General features: G+C 38.0%; 1 protein-coding gene across 1 annotated transcript; it reads right to left on the bottom strand.

Moving 5' to 3' along the window:
* Positions 1 to 60: 60 nt before the first annotated feature.
* On the bottom strand, positions 61 to 10,942 carry LOC145777099 (solute carrier family 2, facilitated glucose transporter member 5-like). The gene is made up of 14 exons (XM_082588388.1): positions 10,855 to 10,942; positions 10,272 to 10,376; positions 10,029 to 10,154; positions 9,833 to 9,951; positions 9,521 to 9,645; positions 7,628 to 7,743; positions 7,316 to 7,478; positions 6,616 to 6,803; positions 3,552 to 3,665; positions 2,359 to 2,466; positions 2,069 to 2,147; positions 1,657 to 1,784; positions 1,079 to 1,209; positions 61 to 718 (listed from the first exon to the last, which is right to left on the bottom strand). Exons 1-14 carry the CDS (start codon positions 10,888 to 10,890, stop codon positions 625 to 627), a joined length of 1,632 nt encoding a protein of 543 aa, XP_082444514.1. The 5' UTR covers positions 10,891 to 10,942; the 3' UTR covers positions 61 to 624.
* Between the last annotated feature and the right edge of the window lie 8,056 nt (positions 10,943 to 18,998).

Here is an 18,998-nt window from a genome sequence, read left to right as displayed (position 1 = left end):
TAAATCATGGTACGGTTTAAGCTCTGGTTTGTAGAGGCTGACAAGTGAAGAAACAAAGCATACAACACATCATGCCACTGTACTTTCAAACAAAAACAGATGATAACAAATTTAACATGCACCGTTACTCGAGTCACGAAAACAGGTAAACAAAATAAGTTGGCAAACGTATTAAACTTCGATAAATGGTTTTGAAAAACTTGTGTAAATAAACTGTTAAATCGGGTTTTGTTTGAGGTAAAAAAAGCTATCCAAGCACCACTGACGTTATTGGCTAATAAAAAGATAGATTTTCGACAATAAAAATGCATAAAACTGTGTAACTAGTTGAAAATTTCAATAAAACAAAAGCTAGTACCTTTCTTAATTACATATAATTAATTTACGTTTTGTAAAAAAGCACCGCAATAGCACCGACTGACGTTGTTGGCCAATAAAAAGGTTGATTTTCAACAATAAAAATGCATAAAACTGTGTAACTAGTGAAAAATTTCGATAAAACAAAGCTAGTACCTTTCTTAATTACGTTAAAAATGCCCTTGCGTGATGTCCTCTGTATACAGTATATGTCTGGGCAATTCTGTGTTTTCTGCAAACCAAGTTGATAGCACCTGTTCTTTACTTCTAAGCTTGCGTGTCGCTTGGTCCGTTCATTTCACGCAAAGGAATCTTCTGTGAATTGCCGCTCTCCACTCCAAAGCTCTGCGTAACTTTGTTTCTGCGAGAACACAACACACAGTTACCGTAAATGCTCTGCAAGGAAATGCCAAAAAAAAATAACCTTGCACACTGACCACTAAATAATTAATCATGAAGACTTTTACAATGCAAGATGTATAAACTAATCACATTTTCATTGTATGAATCTTTATTCTCGGACTGAGAAAGCTTCTTTGAAAGCTTAATCCTGACAGTTTCGCATACTTGTAGACTCTTGTAGAGACTTTGAATTGCTGACGCACTTAACCAGCGCTGCTTAATCGTACGGTTTCTGCATGAACAAAGTCAAGCGCTTAACCAACTGAGCTATCGGGGCGGGCATTTTACAGTAGCCTACATCACGAACTGTTCAACTTACAATTTTGCAAACAAATCGTTGATTTCTTGGAAAGTCTTTCCTTTAGTCTCCGGTAGAAGACATCCAAGGAAGATGGTTATAAATACGCAAACAAACATAAATCCAATGAACACATATGGCCCGGTTAGATCCTAAAAAAGAAGAAGTTAAGTGATTTCTGCCAATGAACATTATTTTTAAAAATGACCCAATGGAACACATGATTTGGCACATTTTGCAAACTTCTATTCTGGAGATGAATTTGAGTCAGACCGTAAGTAAAACTAAAATGTATAATAACAAATAAGTTCATCCATTCATGGGTAAACAACTACACATTGATTCAAAACCTGTTCAAACCTATATGCTGTAAGTTTAATGTTCATAATTTTATTCACAAAGAGAGTTACAAAAAATATTTATTTTTTCCGTTTAAGCCGAGAGTCATCCTATTACCACTGTCGGTTGGCGGCGTTTCCCGAACTTCACTGGAAAGCTACTAGAGTGTTGAGCTAGACCTTTGGCCTCATCATCCAAGTTAATTTAGAAAAAAAACATCAACCCCACCAAACATGCAAATTATTGTTCTAGCAACTCACAGCGACGGCGGGAAAACTTATTCCGACTATGAAATTGCAAGTCCAATTGACCAGGCAACCAACCATAAACGCAGGAGGCCGAGCGGACTGGCGGAACAACTCAGCAGTGATCAGCCATGGAATAGGTCCTGTGAAACAAAGTATTAAAAATTAAAGCATTTGAATTCTTCTCTTAAAAAAAAAACATTAATATTTTTTCTGCTCTTGTCATTTTTTCATTGTTTTTTGCTGACGTCAAAGATTCACAAATTTGCAACTTTGGTATGAACAATTCAACATGTTAGATGACAAAACCAGCGGCTTTGAACAAGCAGGATGGATGGAAATCTGTGTGATCAGAAAATTACTACAAATACATTGAAAAAGTTTCACAAGCAGCTACGCTGGCATACAATGCATCAACTGGGCTCACCTGGTCCAATAGCAAACCCGACTATGTACCCGATTACACATCCGATGCTGGTGTACGAAATCCAACCCTGGTCTTGGAACTGAAAACAAAATCGTCTCTGATATGACTTGATATTAGCAATGACGTGTCCGAATGTTATCCATGCAGTACGCCTATTCCCGAAAGTTATTCTTTTTACGTCTTCATCAACGTCAGGTGACATGAAACGACGTAAATAAGAGAACTTTTGCTAAGTTCAGTCGTGAAAACGGTTCTGTTGTTAATTTAGAAAAAATCACTCATGAACTCACCGCTATGAGAAGATTGAGTATGACGGTAAGCGCCAAACACCAAAAGATCATCATCCCGAATCCCCACACCATCAGAGCCTTTCTTCCTACTCTCTCGATGATTCCAACCTGCGGATGACATCTTGAAGATTATTCACACCATCAGTTAGCAAGGTAGGCTACATGTTGTAGTACACTTTCTTTGGGGCTTTATTTCCGCTTCAAATGGGGTCTTCGGTGCGGATTGCAGTCCCCCATATCATTCTGTTAACAACATCCTCTTCTTTCTCCTACTGCTCCAAGGTGTTCTTCCACAGTCTCTCTATCATCTTCGCTTTTTATTTCCCAAGTTTCAATCGTCAAAGGTGCTTCGCTCTCCGACGTGCAGTCACTTTCTGACAAATTAATTTCTTACTCGGTACTGCTTATCAACCACAGAGACCACCGGAGCATTTTTATTTCGAACGCTTGCATTATCCCTTCATGTGAGATGGCTATCGCCTCCATACCATACAACGTTGCCAGTTTCACCATGGCTTTACAAGTGTTTCCTTACAGCTTTTCTGGCATACATGACTCCTGTTCTTTTCTTCAATGCTCCCCATCCCGCCTGGCATCTTGTCACCTCCTCATGGACTGTCGAACCAAGGTATTTGAATTCTCGCTGGTTTCACTACCTCTCCCTGTAATCGTCTTTCTGTCTCATTTTTTCGTCATTATCTTCCGTTGACATCTGGAGTTTTGAGATTTTTTTTTCTGCTTATTTTCTCCATCGGTGCTCTCGAGCCCAGTCATTGTCCCGCCTTTTCTTCTTTCTTGCACACAGCACAGCGTCGTCTACAAACAGCATGTCCCACGGCGCCTCATTGTAGATGTTTCCTGCCAAGTGCCGATTCTTGCTATTGCCCAAAAGTTACATCAAATTCCTGAGTGTTTTCTGCCCCACACATCACTTGAAACTATGAAACATATATGCGGGGACTTGACTTTCAGATGAGATGTAATTATTACCTGATTAAGTCATGTGGGAGATGTTAGAATAATCTTGAAAAAGTATCCACTAAAAAAATTAAGCGATTCAAAAAATATAATTGCACAACTCTTTTATTTACCTCACACGGTAAAAACAGGTTTACTTGAATACTGCCCATTGAATACTGCCCATTGAATATTGCCCATTAAATATTGCCCATTAAATATGTAACAAACCTTACCGAAATAATCGTCATTAGAACGTTAACGGTGCCAACTGCAACAGAAGCAAGATCCTGGGGGTTGCCTGGTGGGATTCCAGCCTTTTCGAAGATCACGTTGGAGTAGAAAAAGACCTAGGAAACATCGTAAGCATCATTACCTGCTCGACTAATGCGTCTGTATTGTCTGTTGCTTTATGTGTGCACTATACTGAGTGTCACACCCGTTGAAAATTGGTACAAATTATTTTGTTCATTCCATTATCAATACCCAATTGCATAAATAGTTTGTTTAGAATTCGATTTTTGATTTCGAGCGTTAAAACTTGCTGGTGCTCGGTCAACAGTAATATGGCGCAAAAGAGCTAACAGACAGCATCCAAACGCTCCCAGTCCAGAGCGCACCACCACGTTCTTGACACATGCAGACGTGATTAACAGTCAAGTCAATCTCTATAGGCTATACGATTTATCGCCTCTTGTTCCCAGTATTGCAGGGGTTGAACGCCTACGAATGCATACTTTGTTTGATAGCATTTTTGAAAAATGTTCTACAAACATGTACTGTACATTAAACTTTCAAAAAGCTAAACTGTGTTTTCTCGGAAAAGATAGAAAACGGGTGGTAATGCGCGTAGTTTGATTTGCACATGGCAGCACCACAAGAACAATCCTGCCAAAGCATAAAGTACAGTATTTACAATATAAAGTGGACGTTATAATGCGTTGCATAAAAAACTATCTGCAAACAGAAATGAGTGAATACGGAAAAGTTTGAACGTTCATCAGAACTGTTTTAGTTTTCTAACTATAGTTGAACTGTTCATATGAAACTAAAAGCAGAAACACACAATTTCATAGCTTCACTGACGTTTCGCGCACTACGACAATGCGTGTCCTCGGGTCGAATAACTTACAAAATAAATTTTCGAGAAACATACCACAGTACGGGTAGTGAAGAAAGACATTTGCATCTCTTGCCCACTATTTTAAATGTGTTTTCAGCGTGCTTTCTCTTTCCACTATAACAACAGATATTTTGAAAAGTTTATTTTGTGCGTTACTCGCTCTAAGGATGCGCATTGCGCAATCATGGTGCGTGAAACGTTAGGAAAACAATAAGAAATTTATGTGTTTCTGCATTTCCTTTCTTATTGATTAGATGAACATTGCAAGTATAACTAAAAAAGAAATGATTGGACGCAAAAGTTGCCGCATGTAAAAAATCAGCTGAATACCCGTAAATTTCAATGCAACAGCGAACACCATAACATAATCACAAATGTGTGAAGTTTAATTTTCTCTATGTTGCCACAGACTACAACAACGAAGCGACAAGCACTTAGTAGAAGAGACAAAACAGTAAAGCCGAAACAACGACCGCACATTTTTTTATTTTACCGAACTATCAGCATTACACCGCATCGTATTAACTATAACAAAGTAGTGTTGCAAGACAAGTTTTGATGATGCGGCAAGAGTAAAAAAATAGCTTTGTATATGAACGAAACGCAAACTGCTATCTCTCTGGATGCCCTTGGGCTGCGGCTTGCGGTCAAAGCCATTAACTGTCTGGAGAACGTTAAATATTATGTAGCAAGCCGGCGTAGTAGAAAGATCATATCACCAAATCAAACCGGACTTTCAGCTTTTCTTGAATGACGGCTCAGCGGTTTCATGACCATCAAACATGACAAGGCATTAGAACCAACACAACAATGAGCCGGAACAACAAGTTGTTTTAGGAAATCTCACATTGAAAAGCATAAAATTATGGAAATTGCTTTGCATTTTCCCGCATTCTGCACGACGCGTGTAAAGTCAAACACAGAATTGTGCACGCCGCAACATAAGGACTATCCAAAGCTCAACATCTCACACCCAAAGCACTTATAGTCAATGACAATGTCTGCAAGCCAATAACTTGAAACCGAAAAGCAATATAAACCTTATCAAACATTTTAACATAATCCAGGAAGTAGAATTTCCTGAATTCTCAAACACCATATCAAAGCTCCCACGGTATGGTACATTATTTTAGAATCTACAAGGGCCCACTTAGAATGGGTTTGTTGAAATAGGACTCTGACGTGACCAATGTTTTGCGTTACACATTCATTGAACGACATTCCTGGTTAGTGGCTAGACATTTCTTTGAATAACCTGTCTCCCAATGCTGATGGAAATGTAAGAATTTGAGCGTCATCAAGTTTAAAAAGAAATAACAGTTTTCCTAAACATGTTGTTTGCTATCAATTGCGAATGTGTGAGCAATGCGTGATCGCTAAGAAGAATAATCGAGAAATCACAGCGTGGTCTTACAGCATGACAAATGGATTAATAAACATAATGCATTTCCACGAGTCGAAGCAATGCTACTACCAACGCGCTCATACACATGAAGGGTCTGTTTTCCTTTTTTTCTTTCGCACGAGCAAAAAGGAAGGAAGCAGTTTATCATTATCTGAGCAGCGAATAGATATGGTCGGTGATACATTACGAGCTCCAGACAAGGTTGCCATTTTAATATTTTAAGCCACACACTGGGTCATTTTTGGAAGTGTGTAGCATAAAAGGTTGCCCTACCTATCTTCGGAAAATGTTTCTAACACTGCAGTATTGCTTCAAAAAAGCTTTTCAGGAATTTTAATCTGGAATACCGTATTTTAAGTTTCAAAACAAATCAACTTGTGCAGGATTTGTTGCAAGTCAATAATCCCTTTCAAACAAAATCATTAAAAGTTAGTAGAAGTATATTAAATAAACCAAGCCTCAAAGTTTTGTCCAGTCAATGCGTGAAACTTTAAATATGTTTGGTAAATTTTGAGATTTCAATCTGGCAACCCTCCAATACTTCCTCACAATACAAGCATAGAGGCATTAATCACCATATGGTGCTTATTCAATAAAGAAACTAAGCAATAAGCATCCTTCTAAATCTCATGCTAGCCCTACTAATGCTCAAGCATTCTAAATCTAAACGCTTAAAACTCTAAACAAATCTGTAAAACAAAAGCAAGGGTACTTTGGCATCGCCTGTTATAGAAAATGAACCTCCAAAGTTAAACCATGGGAAGCCACTTACAGCATTAATTCCAGACAACTGCTGAGCAACCATCATGAGGAGAACAATGATGAGTTGCCAGCGGATCGTGCGATCACGGAAGAGTTGAGGAATCGTCATCTGACCGGCAGAGGCCTGCTCAGCAGCTTCGGTTCGCATTTCGTCCATTTCGGTAATGACGTCATCGGTTCCTCGGAGCTTCACAAGGGCTGTTCATGTCAAAATCAAGGATGAAAAAATTTTAAAGCATCCAATCTACACATCAAAGTATGGACCCCGAAAGGAAAGATATAATGCATCTCGAAAACGCTTTTTATTTCCATGGACGGATCGTTAGGAGAGCCAGGTAAATATAAATGTAATCCTGGGTGGCCCGTAGCCGTACGTTCCCGTGGCAGACAGCAATACTTTCATTCCAATCACCAAGAGAAACCAGACAGGCAAACAAGAGGCGTCTGGGAGACTCCAGGACAGCGATGGCAGGGTTCGCACATCAGTATCTGGTGCTGTGATATGCGCGCCGATAAATATATGGGACTATGATACGTAAGGCGACGGTGTCAAAAACGCAAGTTATAATATTAATCAATACTTGGATCGTTTTAGAAAACCATGGCATCACTTTCCTAAAAGTCCATGTTCACTTTCAGGTGATCACTGCCACTGTGCAAAAATTGTGCAAAACGTCAGTTTGAACAACATGTAAGGTCTATCAACTCACTGTTTCTGGCTTCATCCTCTTTGCTTTGGTCGATGAGTAAAAACCTTGGGCTCTTGGGCATGAATGGGAAGCTTATCAGTGACAAGAGTGACGGGATACACGTAAAAGCGAACAAGAAAGGCCATAAAGCATCGGTTCCCATAATTCCGCCAAGACCAAATACCTTTTTCAAAAATAAATAATCAATAGCTTACGTACTTTGTATATCAAAACATTTTTCTACAAAACAAATACGAAAAACAAACATATCATATTTCTAATAGTTGTTAACAGCGCTAGTCAGGACATGTCATACAAGAGTCGTCGTCTTACTTGTGCCACAAGAATGCCGATCGTAATTAAAAGTTGATTGAGTACGCCAATCGCCCCACGCCATTCTTTGGGTGATATCTCGCCAATATACATGGGAACGACCCCTGTCGCAAGCCCTGCAATCGTCAACAAAATTCCATAAGAGACATGGAGTGGGTTTTTCAAATAGTAGAACCATTGATAGCTATTGTGGTAGTTTTAGTCAAAACTACGCGAGCGTGAAGCTAGGCTTTGTATTTCATTTCCTCAACAAATTGGGGTTTATCCAGCAGCACAAAAGCACATAGCCTACCGACCAAATCGTGAATAAAGAAAATGAAACAGGAACGCCCTCGTTATAAACCAATACGTTTTTAAATGAATGAATGCAGTTTCATCGCCATCTAATATATTTTACTAAGCTGAGTAGTGAGTATTTCACGAAACCTCCAGTAGAAATCGTAACTGATGGAATCAGTTCTTTTTACAATCATTCAACGTCTGCGGACGTTAAATCAATGCAAAATAGACAGATTGTGTGATTAGGGTCTGTACAATAGTAGGATGAGTCATGCCATTCAGTTATCGTGTTACGCGGGAAGCGTTTGACAGCAATCTGATTGGACGATCACACAACTCGTGCTGGTTTGACCGGTTTTTTCAAAACGTGCTTTCCAAAGCTGCCACAATTTGGAAGAATCAAACCAATTCATAAAATTTAAAAAAATTCTACTGTAGTAAAGGATGTGTGCCATCTCGTTTCGAAATGGTCTTTTTCCTTTAAGACAAGTAATGGCAAAAAGGACTTTGCTGGCTGGGGAGATACAGCAGCGTTGACGTGGTATTGTGGTAATCTTTGTGTGGACGTGGCATCGCCAGCTACTTTAAGACTGCTCACTATCGGGATCGCTGATCATTCTAAGCTGTGTCAGTTTGTGTGTGTGTGTGTGTGTGTGTAGGATAAGCATGAAGTCACCCTCTAATGAAACCATGGTTCCTGTTATTTTAAGAACCAAGACTAGGTCATTGCGATAAGAGTTGGGCGTGGCGTGGGATGGTCAAGGATGACATTCCTCGGGGAGAAAGCGACATTGAATTGAGGCTAAATGTCACGTGAGATATTTTCTTAATTGCAGTATTCGTCAGATGAACATTATAACTATAGTAAATAGTTTTGATGAACATTTAAGCTTTTCAGTATTCAGTCGTACAAGACATGGTATATGGTTTCTTTCGTGTTCTACCCAGTGAAGCAACACACTCGAGTGTCAAACAACTGTAAATTCTTGGCCACAAAATTACTGAAATATACTAGGACCTTCAAAAGATACAAAGACGTTGCAAGAAAGCAAGTATTTTGATCATCTGATAGAATTAAAAAATTTAAAATCTAAAAAGTAGGCCACGTTTTTTTTACTCTCAGAATAATGGGGCTAATGTATTGCGTGGTACAACACGGCTCACAAAGTCACACATACTGTCAACAGTCAAGCGTACTTTAGAATTTAATTTGTCTTGCGCACATACTCCAAATAGTTTTATATCGGGCGACCAATAGCGGTCGAACATTCTTAACCTATTTCCAGGAGGCCTTCGAGTGGAGTTGTCTTTATTTGAGATAACAAAACAACTTTAGGAATCCACGCTGATTTAGACAACCAGTGGAAAGACAATAAGAAATAGAATGCTTGAGTAATTAAAGTGACTTTCAGAACTTTCATTAAAGTCATATCTTGCTGTAGCTTTACAAATCACCTGTCTTTTAAATAATTGAAATTGTAAACTTCCCTTTGGCTTGAAATCCGATATCACTGAAATACAAAGCGATGGATACAGAAACTTTTCAATGGGGATGTTGGTAAAACACTTCGAGTAAATGGATATGCCAAAAAAACAGTAAACCTTTCAAGGTACCTGCAAAGATGCCGATGAAAATACGACCAATGACGATCAAAGCATAACTTCCTGCAGGCTTCGCTGCTCCAAGACATACTGCAGCTACAATGGATACGATATTGTTGATCATCAAACCGCCGAGTCTGAAGAGTAATTGAATTTTTGCAGAGCTTATGCATAAATGCAAAATATATAAAAGGTTTTTTTTTTACAGAAATTGAATGAATTGTTTATTGAGATCGTGAAAATAAGTTGGTTACGTTCACATGTGCAACATGGCATTAGAAAGAATCGTTCTTAAAATGTCGTTCAGGATATTTTAGCACTAACCTGCCAAATTTGCCAACAACAGGGCCAACGAGGAGAGAACCCACCATACCGGCAGCGGCAAATGCAGAAACAGCCAAGGCATACATATTGCTTTGGTAAGATTTGTGAGAACTTTGTTTCTAGACAACGAAATACTCAGTCATAAAAAAAGAAGAGTTTTACAGTAAACACAAGCATAGCAATGACTTCTACTTACTGCCTCACATTCCTTGTCCAACATATAGGTCATCGATGTGATATTGCCAGTCATAACTGTTGTTGCATTTACAACGGTGCAGTTGCTTATCTCCGGTGGCACAGGAAAGTAAAACTGTTTTATTTCCTGAAAAAAAATCAACAATTATACGGCATGATGAAAATTTAAATATCAAGCATAGACCAAGAATGGATCAATCCAGTGAGGTGTTGAGACGCTGTGAAACTTCCTGCGACTACTTACATCAGCAGGAGCATTCACGACCGCTATGTTGTATCCATACTGAAAAGATGCACCAATCACCGCCATGGCAACTCCAACAATGAGAGAAGTGGTCGCTCGAGGTTTCTGTAAAACAATTGGACCAGAACTTAATCTCACTTCAAATGTCATATGTTCATACCTGATAACATGTGGTCATATCTTAGCTACTAGCATTGTTGGTAAAACACTGACACATTGAGGTGATCATAAAAATTGGGTTTTTTGCCTCCTTGTCCACTCAATCCAGTTCTTTTTATACTCGACATCATTCTGGTTATGGCGATGACTGAAATAATGAAGAAGTCTCAATTTAGAAGAAAAGTGAATTTTGTTGCCAGCTCAAGTTGAATCCAATCAAATGGAAAAGTCCAATTTTACATTATTAAAACTATAAGCTACTGATTTGAAGTATAATGTATGTTTTCACACAAAATGTTCAAAAGGTAGGCCTAAAATAGGTTGTCATCAAATGTTTTATAGTTTAGACCATTAACTAGTACAACAGTGCATTGACAACTTGCTTTTATAACCAAAAAAATATCTAGGTACTTTAAAAACTTACCACATTTTTTTCAACTAAGATATCGCCACCAGACATGTCAGCTAATAAAGTTGTTATAGAAAGTAATTTCACAAAAACTTAAGACACTGCAAAGAAAATGACAAAACACACATTAAAAACATTGATTCTACAATGAAATCAGTATAACTCTTAAACCTAATGCTGAGCTAATTGTTCACATTGATACCATGTGTGGTAATGTTGCCAGTTAAACCTAAAGCATCAGATCCGAGCTATGCTGACACCTTCACTGGTCACCATCCCATTTTCTGCTTGCGTAGATGGAGGCCGGAATGGCCCGATTCGGTGAGTCCGATTCGGTGAGTCCGATCCCTTAACGGGGGATTTTTTCAATTTTTTTTTTAATTATTGGGTACCGTGGCCTAATTATCATTGCCGTTTTAGGGTTAGGGGTTAGGAGTTAGGGGTTAGAGGTTAGGAACTCACCGAATCAGACTCACCGAATCGGACTCACCGAATCGGACTCACCGAATAATAGCAGACCCGATGGAGGCAGCGTCTAGAAGTTTGGTTAAATGAAAGTGGAGATAAAACTGCAGACACAGCAAAAGCAGCCATCATGCTACAAGATACAATTGGACCACTTTTCGTAGAAGCATTGTTTCAAATGAACTTTGATGAAGAAAATGACAAGAACAAACCGCACTTAGTGTTGAAAAAAGATTGAAGAATATTGCCTTCCTGAACAGAACTCAGTCGTGGAAATTTATGGATTTTGGAAACTGCAATATTGACACAAGTTCTTAACTACTGAACTCAGACAATAAGCTGAAGGATAAACATGATCAGGAGCTGAATGGTCAGACAGCATAATTGGAGACAAAGTTTTTTTCTTTATTTCAAACAAATTACAACAAGTCTTGTTAAGAGATCTGGATTTAAATTTAAAAATAAAAATACTCAATTATGCAGGTTAGATGAAATGCCATGAAAACAAGCAAAAAATGTATTTTCAAAAATCAGTACCAATCTGTAATTCAGAAAGTAAAGAATCCAACACCATCCTGACCAAAACATACTTTCATCAAGAATTGTCCACAATGCGGAAAATCAGATCACCAAAGAAACCACCCTGCTAATGGAGAAAAGTGCCTGAAAAGGCCAATCACTTCAGTGCAGTCTGTCATACTTGGATCTGCTACTATTCGGCGAGTCCGATTCGGTTAGTCCGATTCGGCGAGTTCCGTATTCGGCAATTTTTTGAAAATCCAACGACGCCTTCTGTAAATCCAACGATTGAATATTATTCAATATTCAGACATTGAATCAATGTAAATACGAACTGTTAGGCCAATTAGGTTCTTTGAATCCTACGTCACCGTCTGTATCAAACTTAGAATATATTAGGCTAGTTATTTTTGTCATCAAATTACCTAACTATATTTTTATAAGTAGTGCTGCCAAACGTTTTTATTTTTTGTACTAAAATTCGTATCATCAACTTCTGCAGCTTTAATGTTTTATACAAATTGTTGCAACTATAACCTTTCTCCTTAATTTGCTTTTGACAACAATTTTTTTTGCATTTTTATCACTACGTTTTTGGTGAAAATACAGTATAATTGCATTTAAATCGCCATAAAATTATTTCTGTCTGTATCAGTAGCGTAGCCAGGAATTTTGAAAGGGGGGGGGTTTTGATGACCCAACGGCGGGGGGTCTGGGGGCCTCCCCAGAAAATTTTGAAAAATTACTTTGAATTTGGTGCATTCTGAGAGCATTTTCAACAAAAATGTAGTTACGAATATTCCTGTAAAATAGTGGTGTCTGGTGGCATAGCAAAAGGATAAGATCATGTTTTCTTCGGCATTTTTCGGAAATAAAGCTAAGTCTCTATGTTTTCTTGTTGCTAATAAGCAATTTCTTTTAGACTGAAAGCATCATTCTCAATATCGTGACGTCACACACCTGCCAAAGGGGGGGGGGGTTGTAATCCCCAAAACCCCCCCCTTGGCTACGCCACTGGTCTGTATTATATTATATTTAATTATATCTCCATTGTTATTTACTTTTTTCTGAATCCGCATGGTCACACTGAAATAAAATGTATACCAGATACGCATCTTTAAAGAGAAAACTGCGATAACTTTATATCTTTACATATTGGTTTCTTCTTGTTTATTGTTTTATTTTGCTATTTTTATGTAACACAATACTTGTTTTTGTATAAACGACTGTTTAAATGATCTCCCACACCTACAGTCTCCGTACTCTCTCATTCAATGCATACTGCAAAGTTTTCATTTTTTTTAATGTGCGTTTCGTTTCACATCCAAATCAAAAATAAATGACTGACTATGTAGCTGTAGCTAGTATGTAGCATCTTTTAACAACCAGAAGAATTAGGAATGTGGGCTATAGTTGCCGATTGTTTTGAAATACAATCCTATCCAATATCTTACACAAACGCTATGAATACACAAGACGTGACCTGTGAAAAAGGATACGTGTTACAAAATTGTCACAGAAGTAAAGTATAAAACTTTCGCTTATTAAACAAAAAGATGTCAAGTTAAATTTACTTTAGCAGCTTATGCTAAGGGTAAGACAGGACTTCTATAAACAGTAAACACAGTAACTTTGCTGTGACTGTAGTATTAATACTGTAGTATATATGATACTGTTGTTATTAATAGTCTTTGTTTTGTTTATCTAAAATAACAACGTTTAAATTTCATAGAACATGGGGACGTTATGAATAAGTTTTCTGAAGAAGCTGTCTTCTATTAAATATATAGCCTAGATAACTACACTGCCAGATGATCTCATAAAAGGGTTGGTTCCCTGGCATAACAAAAAAATTAAACCCTTCACTTAGCCTACAGTTTAATAATAAAACAGTATAATAACAAAAGCATGGAACACTGAAAACTTTGAACTTAATATTTCAGCAGAAGGATTTTGCATTTATATTGAATTTTGACTAAATTGCAAAAACAAGAACATAAATCATGTTTTTCACACCTGATTTCAACATCTACATAGTTGACATTTTATCACCTTCCATAGATTTGGAAAGTTCCTAATGTTATTTGCACAATGACAAAAACAAAGTAATAACTCTAGGGCCATTTTTATATGACCTTAAAAAATCAATAATATGACTTTATTTTTTGGAAAATATGACTTTATATGACTTTATGTGAAAATCGTTTATTTTTACATGCGAACAACGTCACTCACGCAACTAAAGAGTAAAACATACGCAACATAACAGTAATACACATCCATTTTTATTTTAAACCACTGTTGTAGTACAGTTTCATGTAGTGTGGAATGTTAGAGTCTTGTTACGATTTGGACGTAAAAATGTCTTTAGTAACGAAAATGAGCGCTCCACAGACGCTGATGTGGGTTGACACTTCTGCAGTTTTGCATAAAGCGCTGGTGAAATGTCTTGTCTTTGTAGCTCCATAATTTGTTTCACATCGTTTTTGTCCAATTGCTTCTTAATGTAATTTTTGAGCTCAAGCGGATCTTTTCCGAAATCAAGGGCATTTAGATCAGCATGGGTCTCTTTGATGGTGTACGTACAACTTTCCATTTTGAGTATTAAGTTGACCTCAATGTGTGACCTCATAAAATATAGGTCTGTGACTGTAAGTGTTATGTAGGCTAATCCTACAATTTGCCTTCGTTCAATCAGAAATTGCCTTACTTTCTTAGTGCTTAATTGCTTCACCGCTTAAATTGGTATTTTTTATTTAAAGTAGGCTATACAACGGTATGACTTTATATCTCAAAAATATGACTATATTACTTAAATAGCTGATTTATGACCTAACCAGGAAAATATGACTTTATATGACTTCATAACTTTCTTAATATACCTCATAGGGATGCGGTTTTTGCATTAAAATTGATTTCACGACTCACTGATGCATAGAAAAAAATATGACTTTAATGACTTTAAATGGCCCTACTAATAACACAAGAAAAGATCACATACTATAGAGTAAAATCATCTAAATTGAACTTAATAGTGCATTGTTGAAACAACTTGTGTTCTATGTTCTGTCCTTGCTTTGTAGCAACATAACTCATAAACTTGTGAGTTGTGACCTGGTTATTTAAAAAAACTTATTGATCAACACCTTATAGTCAAAGTTTGGTAGAGTGACACATTATTTAGCCCAAATAGTGCTTTTCTCAATTCTGTCCTCTAGGCTCTAACCATCATCGGAGTATGAGCAGATCTTTCTAGGCTAGATTGGAGGGAAGGAAATCATCAGCCACTCAACAGTCTTGTCAATAGAATGTTTTCAAACGAGCTTCTCTCCACAAGATAGGCTAGCTACTGTTTTAGACTAATAACTGTAATAATATTTAAATGTTAGCTTATTGGGTACGGTACCTCCAAATGCCCATAGTCAGTGTTGCAAGATGTTTTTCACTAAACGTGGTAAGTTATATATTGTATTGAAGTCATATCGAAATAATAGGAAATCAAAGGAATCAACCATATCAAAACCTGCAACTGCCAAAAACTTTCTGCAACTAAGAAGCCAAGCTAGTATAGTTGGTGAGCAAAAATCGTGAATCTGGCAACCCTTGAAAATTACCACGCATTGCCGGGCGTTGTCGGCTCTTTCAAAAATAGGCAAATATTTTAAATACAGTAGATGTTGGACCATAATCTTCCTCACCCCAATCCTAACCTAAACTGTAATTCGCAAAACTGGTCCAATTTGAACTGGCAACCCTAATAATGCTCGAAACTGCTTGAAAATGCCTGAGAAAACGTATCAGAAAAGGTATTCAGAAAAGGTATTTAGAGGTAGCCAACCAGAGTGGCAGGAAACAGCTTTTTCCATTGTAGGCTCATGGTACATATTACACTCTTTCAGGATTTTGCTCTATTTCGGTACCACAAACCTAAGTTGTTTCTGGTAGAACATAAAAGTCGATTTGCCTCCATTAAGCTCCCTGAGCACCCAACACCGGAATGACTGTGGTAGGGTTTAGCTTATATGGAAAATTGTAAAATATGGAAAATTGTAAACCTGCAAGATGTAGTGGTATCCATCTTGAACTCTGAGCGTTGCGCGAAAAAAAAAAAGACTGTAGTAGGAATGACATAGTTGAAAAAAAAAAGACTGTGGTAGGGATGACTGATTGCAGCGGTGAAAAAAAAAAAATCCCGCTCTCGCATGTAAGGCAACGTCGACCACAGGGTGTGAGGGCTAGCGACCCTTCCCCGCACCGGCTTATAGTCGGATTCAACCGGACTTAAACAGCAGAAGCTTTGCAGTAAGCATCCGAGCGCGCAAGACAGCAAACCTCAAAACCTGCCAGTAATTGTGTGACGTCATAGTATGTTAAATCCATTGTTTCATTATCAATTTATCTGTAAACAATTGTTTCATCAGCATGCTGCTGCTCAATAAAGAATACAATCATCATCAATAAAATAAAATAGCAATAAGTTATATGAATTAAGTATATACCGTATTCAGAGATGGGCGTGATCTTGATTTTGAAGATCACAAGTGATCTTGAAGATCAAGATCGTGATCTTGATCTTCAAGATCACTTTTTTTTTGGTGATCTTGATCTAAGATCACTTTTTTTGTGTGATCTTGATCTTGAAGAACAATAAGATCAAGATCACTTTAAAATTGAATTTTACTTCCTAAATAGAGGCATTTTTTTAGAACTCGTACTGTACAAAGCAGTTAGTGGTAACTACTAACATTAAGCCACTGTTAATATGATATGTGTCCAACAAAAGACGATTTAAAGTCTCCGTCCGTCTAATCTGGTCAGTGTTGCCATGTCAAAATTGAAAAAGTTTTCTGTGTTGATCGTAATAAAGAAGTCAACTACCGTGCACTTTATGTTGACGTATAATAAAAAATGTTTTAACTTTGTTCACAATTTCCATGTGTGAATTTAAAAAAAATGTTTTCTTTCTTTGACCCAATTTTAGATGTTTCAAAACTCTAGAATGGCGGCGTTAAAAAATCTGGACTCTAGGACGCCGACTTTGGTCATGTAAAGTGGTTTATTGCAGCAAATCAACCAGACCAAGACTTGTTTAGCCAGTTTAGGGTCTGAGTATAGAGCGGTTTGTCTGACCGCAGGCCTCTGAACTTTTTTGATAGCAGACAACAGCATCAAGGTTGCCAGATAGGTAAATGGTGCAATAAACATTGACATAATACAGTGAAAGTTAAAACTGCTTAGTAACACGAATAAAAACTCCCACATGAACCGGACAAAAATTTGGTAAAAAATGATGCAGTTCAAAGTTTATTTTTATTTATTTATTATAAATAAAACGTATAAAACTAATTGCAAATTTTGCGACTTTTTCAGAACTACTGTAATTAACCTCGGCCTTGGGTGTGACGTTGCGATTCTACGCAAACTACATCAACAATTGCTAAGCCTAATAGCAACAGTCACTAACTTATCACAATTCTTAGGCCAGCGATCGAGTAGTTAAAAGTAAAAGTTAGCAATACCAACTATATACCTTTACCCAGGTTGCTTATAGTAATTATTTTTTGCAACATCACTGATCAAAAACTTCATTTTTTTTTCAAGTACACAAAAAGTGATCTTGATCTTCAAGATCACGATCTTGATCTTGATCTTCAAGATCACATAGTATGGTCATCTTGATCTTCAAGATCACCAATACTGGTGATCTTGCCCATCTCTGACCGTATTGCATATCGTGAATGGACTCATATCATCTATCAATGACGTAATATCATTAACAACACTGGATCTGTATTTTCATATTTCAATATTTTAGAATATTACACACTACCTTCTCCCGATATGCTGCTCTTTCCCGCTCGGATCAACCTCGCGTTGCTTTTAACACATCGATAAACATGATTTCCCGATCAACTCGATGCAACCTCAAAAGTTTCATCCCACTATTCTATATTTTTCCTGGTAACGTAGCCTAGTCATATCTTCGCTTCGATCGCTAGTTCCCCCGACCCATCTGGGCGAACCTGCCTCAACGTCTGGCCAGTGCACATCCGTGCTCGTTGGTTCAACGTCAACACTTTTCCAGTAAGTAAAGCATACAATATATTCCCACATACCTTCTTTTTTTACACCAATTAATTGAGCCTTTGCTCCAGATTTTATATAATTTTCGTCTCCCACGAGTATTCAAATCGTCCTTGTAGCTAAGCTTCTCTTCCTCGTGGGAGACCCCAAAGTTTATCAGCTCTGCCTACGGGCAGACCGGGTATAGGAGTCAAACGTACCTGTGTTACGGTCACGTGATGGAGACGTGGGCGCTGCCTGGCTTTATAAAACTTCTGTCGCCCGACCCGTCGTGAGCGGACCTTTTTGCGTTTGCAGAAACCAAAACCCGTCTCCCTGGCCCGTTCCGCCATTCTAACTTTTGCGGACTAGTCGCACAAAATTCTCGATCCACACTTTCCTTCCACAGGTACCCAGACTCCCCAGCCTGGCCCCCGCGACCTAAGCTGGTGGACTTCCCTTCTGGGTGCATCGCCACCCCATAATCACGCCGCTCCCGGCCTCCACGGGGCGTGGCAGGCCTGTTCTTTAAAGTCTCTGACCTGGCTATGTTTATTGTGTTCTTCTCGCCGTGTCAATTATTTTGTACTCGTGCGTCGTTGATCAAAATAAAACAGTTCATCATCTTTTTTAAATCCGTTCAATCTCTGGACTCTGGCCAACTAAATAGGGGAGATGTTCGGATCTACCGTTTTCAAGATCCTGATCTTACGAGTAGAGTAGCCTACAAGTTCTGATAGATCCGATGGTTTGGAACTTTGAAAGATCCTGTGCTGATCCTTCCAATTTTCAATGATTCTGCGAACATCTCTGATTCCTGGTATCCTAACCTTAATACACAGACCTTAATTCTTTTAAAAAAACGTGAATGAATTCTGTATGATATATCAATGTGATATAGAATCATTCAATACCAATGCCCTTTTGGACTTTCGGGTGCACATCGAAACTAGACCTATACCTCACTTGCAGTGACGATCGGTGAGGGAAAGCAAGGAAAGCAGTGTCTAAAACGTTTTTTGCCTAGACTGGATAAAGTGCAGGCCTTACTTATTAGAAGAAATGGTGTATTGAAAACGACAATAATAAAACGAAACAAACAGTTGCTTACC

The sequence above is a fragment of the Aplidium turbinatum genome, chromosome 9, assembly GCF_918807975.1.
Source record: "Aplidium turbinatum chromosome 9, kaAplTurb1.1, whole genome shotgun sequence".
In the NCBI taxonomy this organism is placed as follows: domain Eukaryota; kingdom Metazoa; phylum Chordata; class Ascidiacea; order Aplousobranchia; family Polyclinidae; genus Aplidium; species Aplidium turbinatum.
Note: the sequence above shows the minus strand (reverse complement) of the source record. Positions and strands in the feature narration are given on the sequence as shown.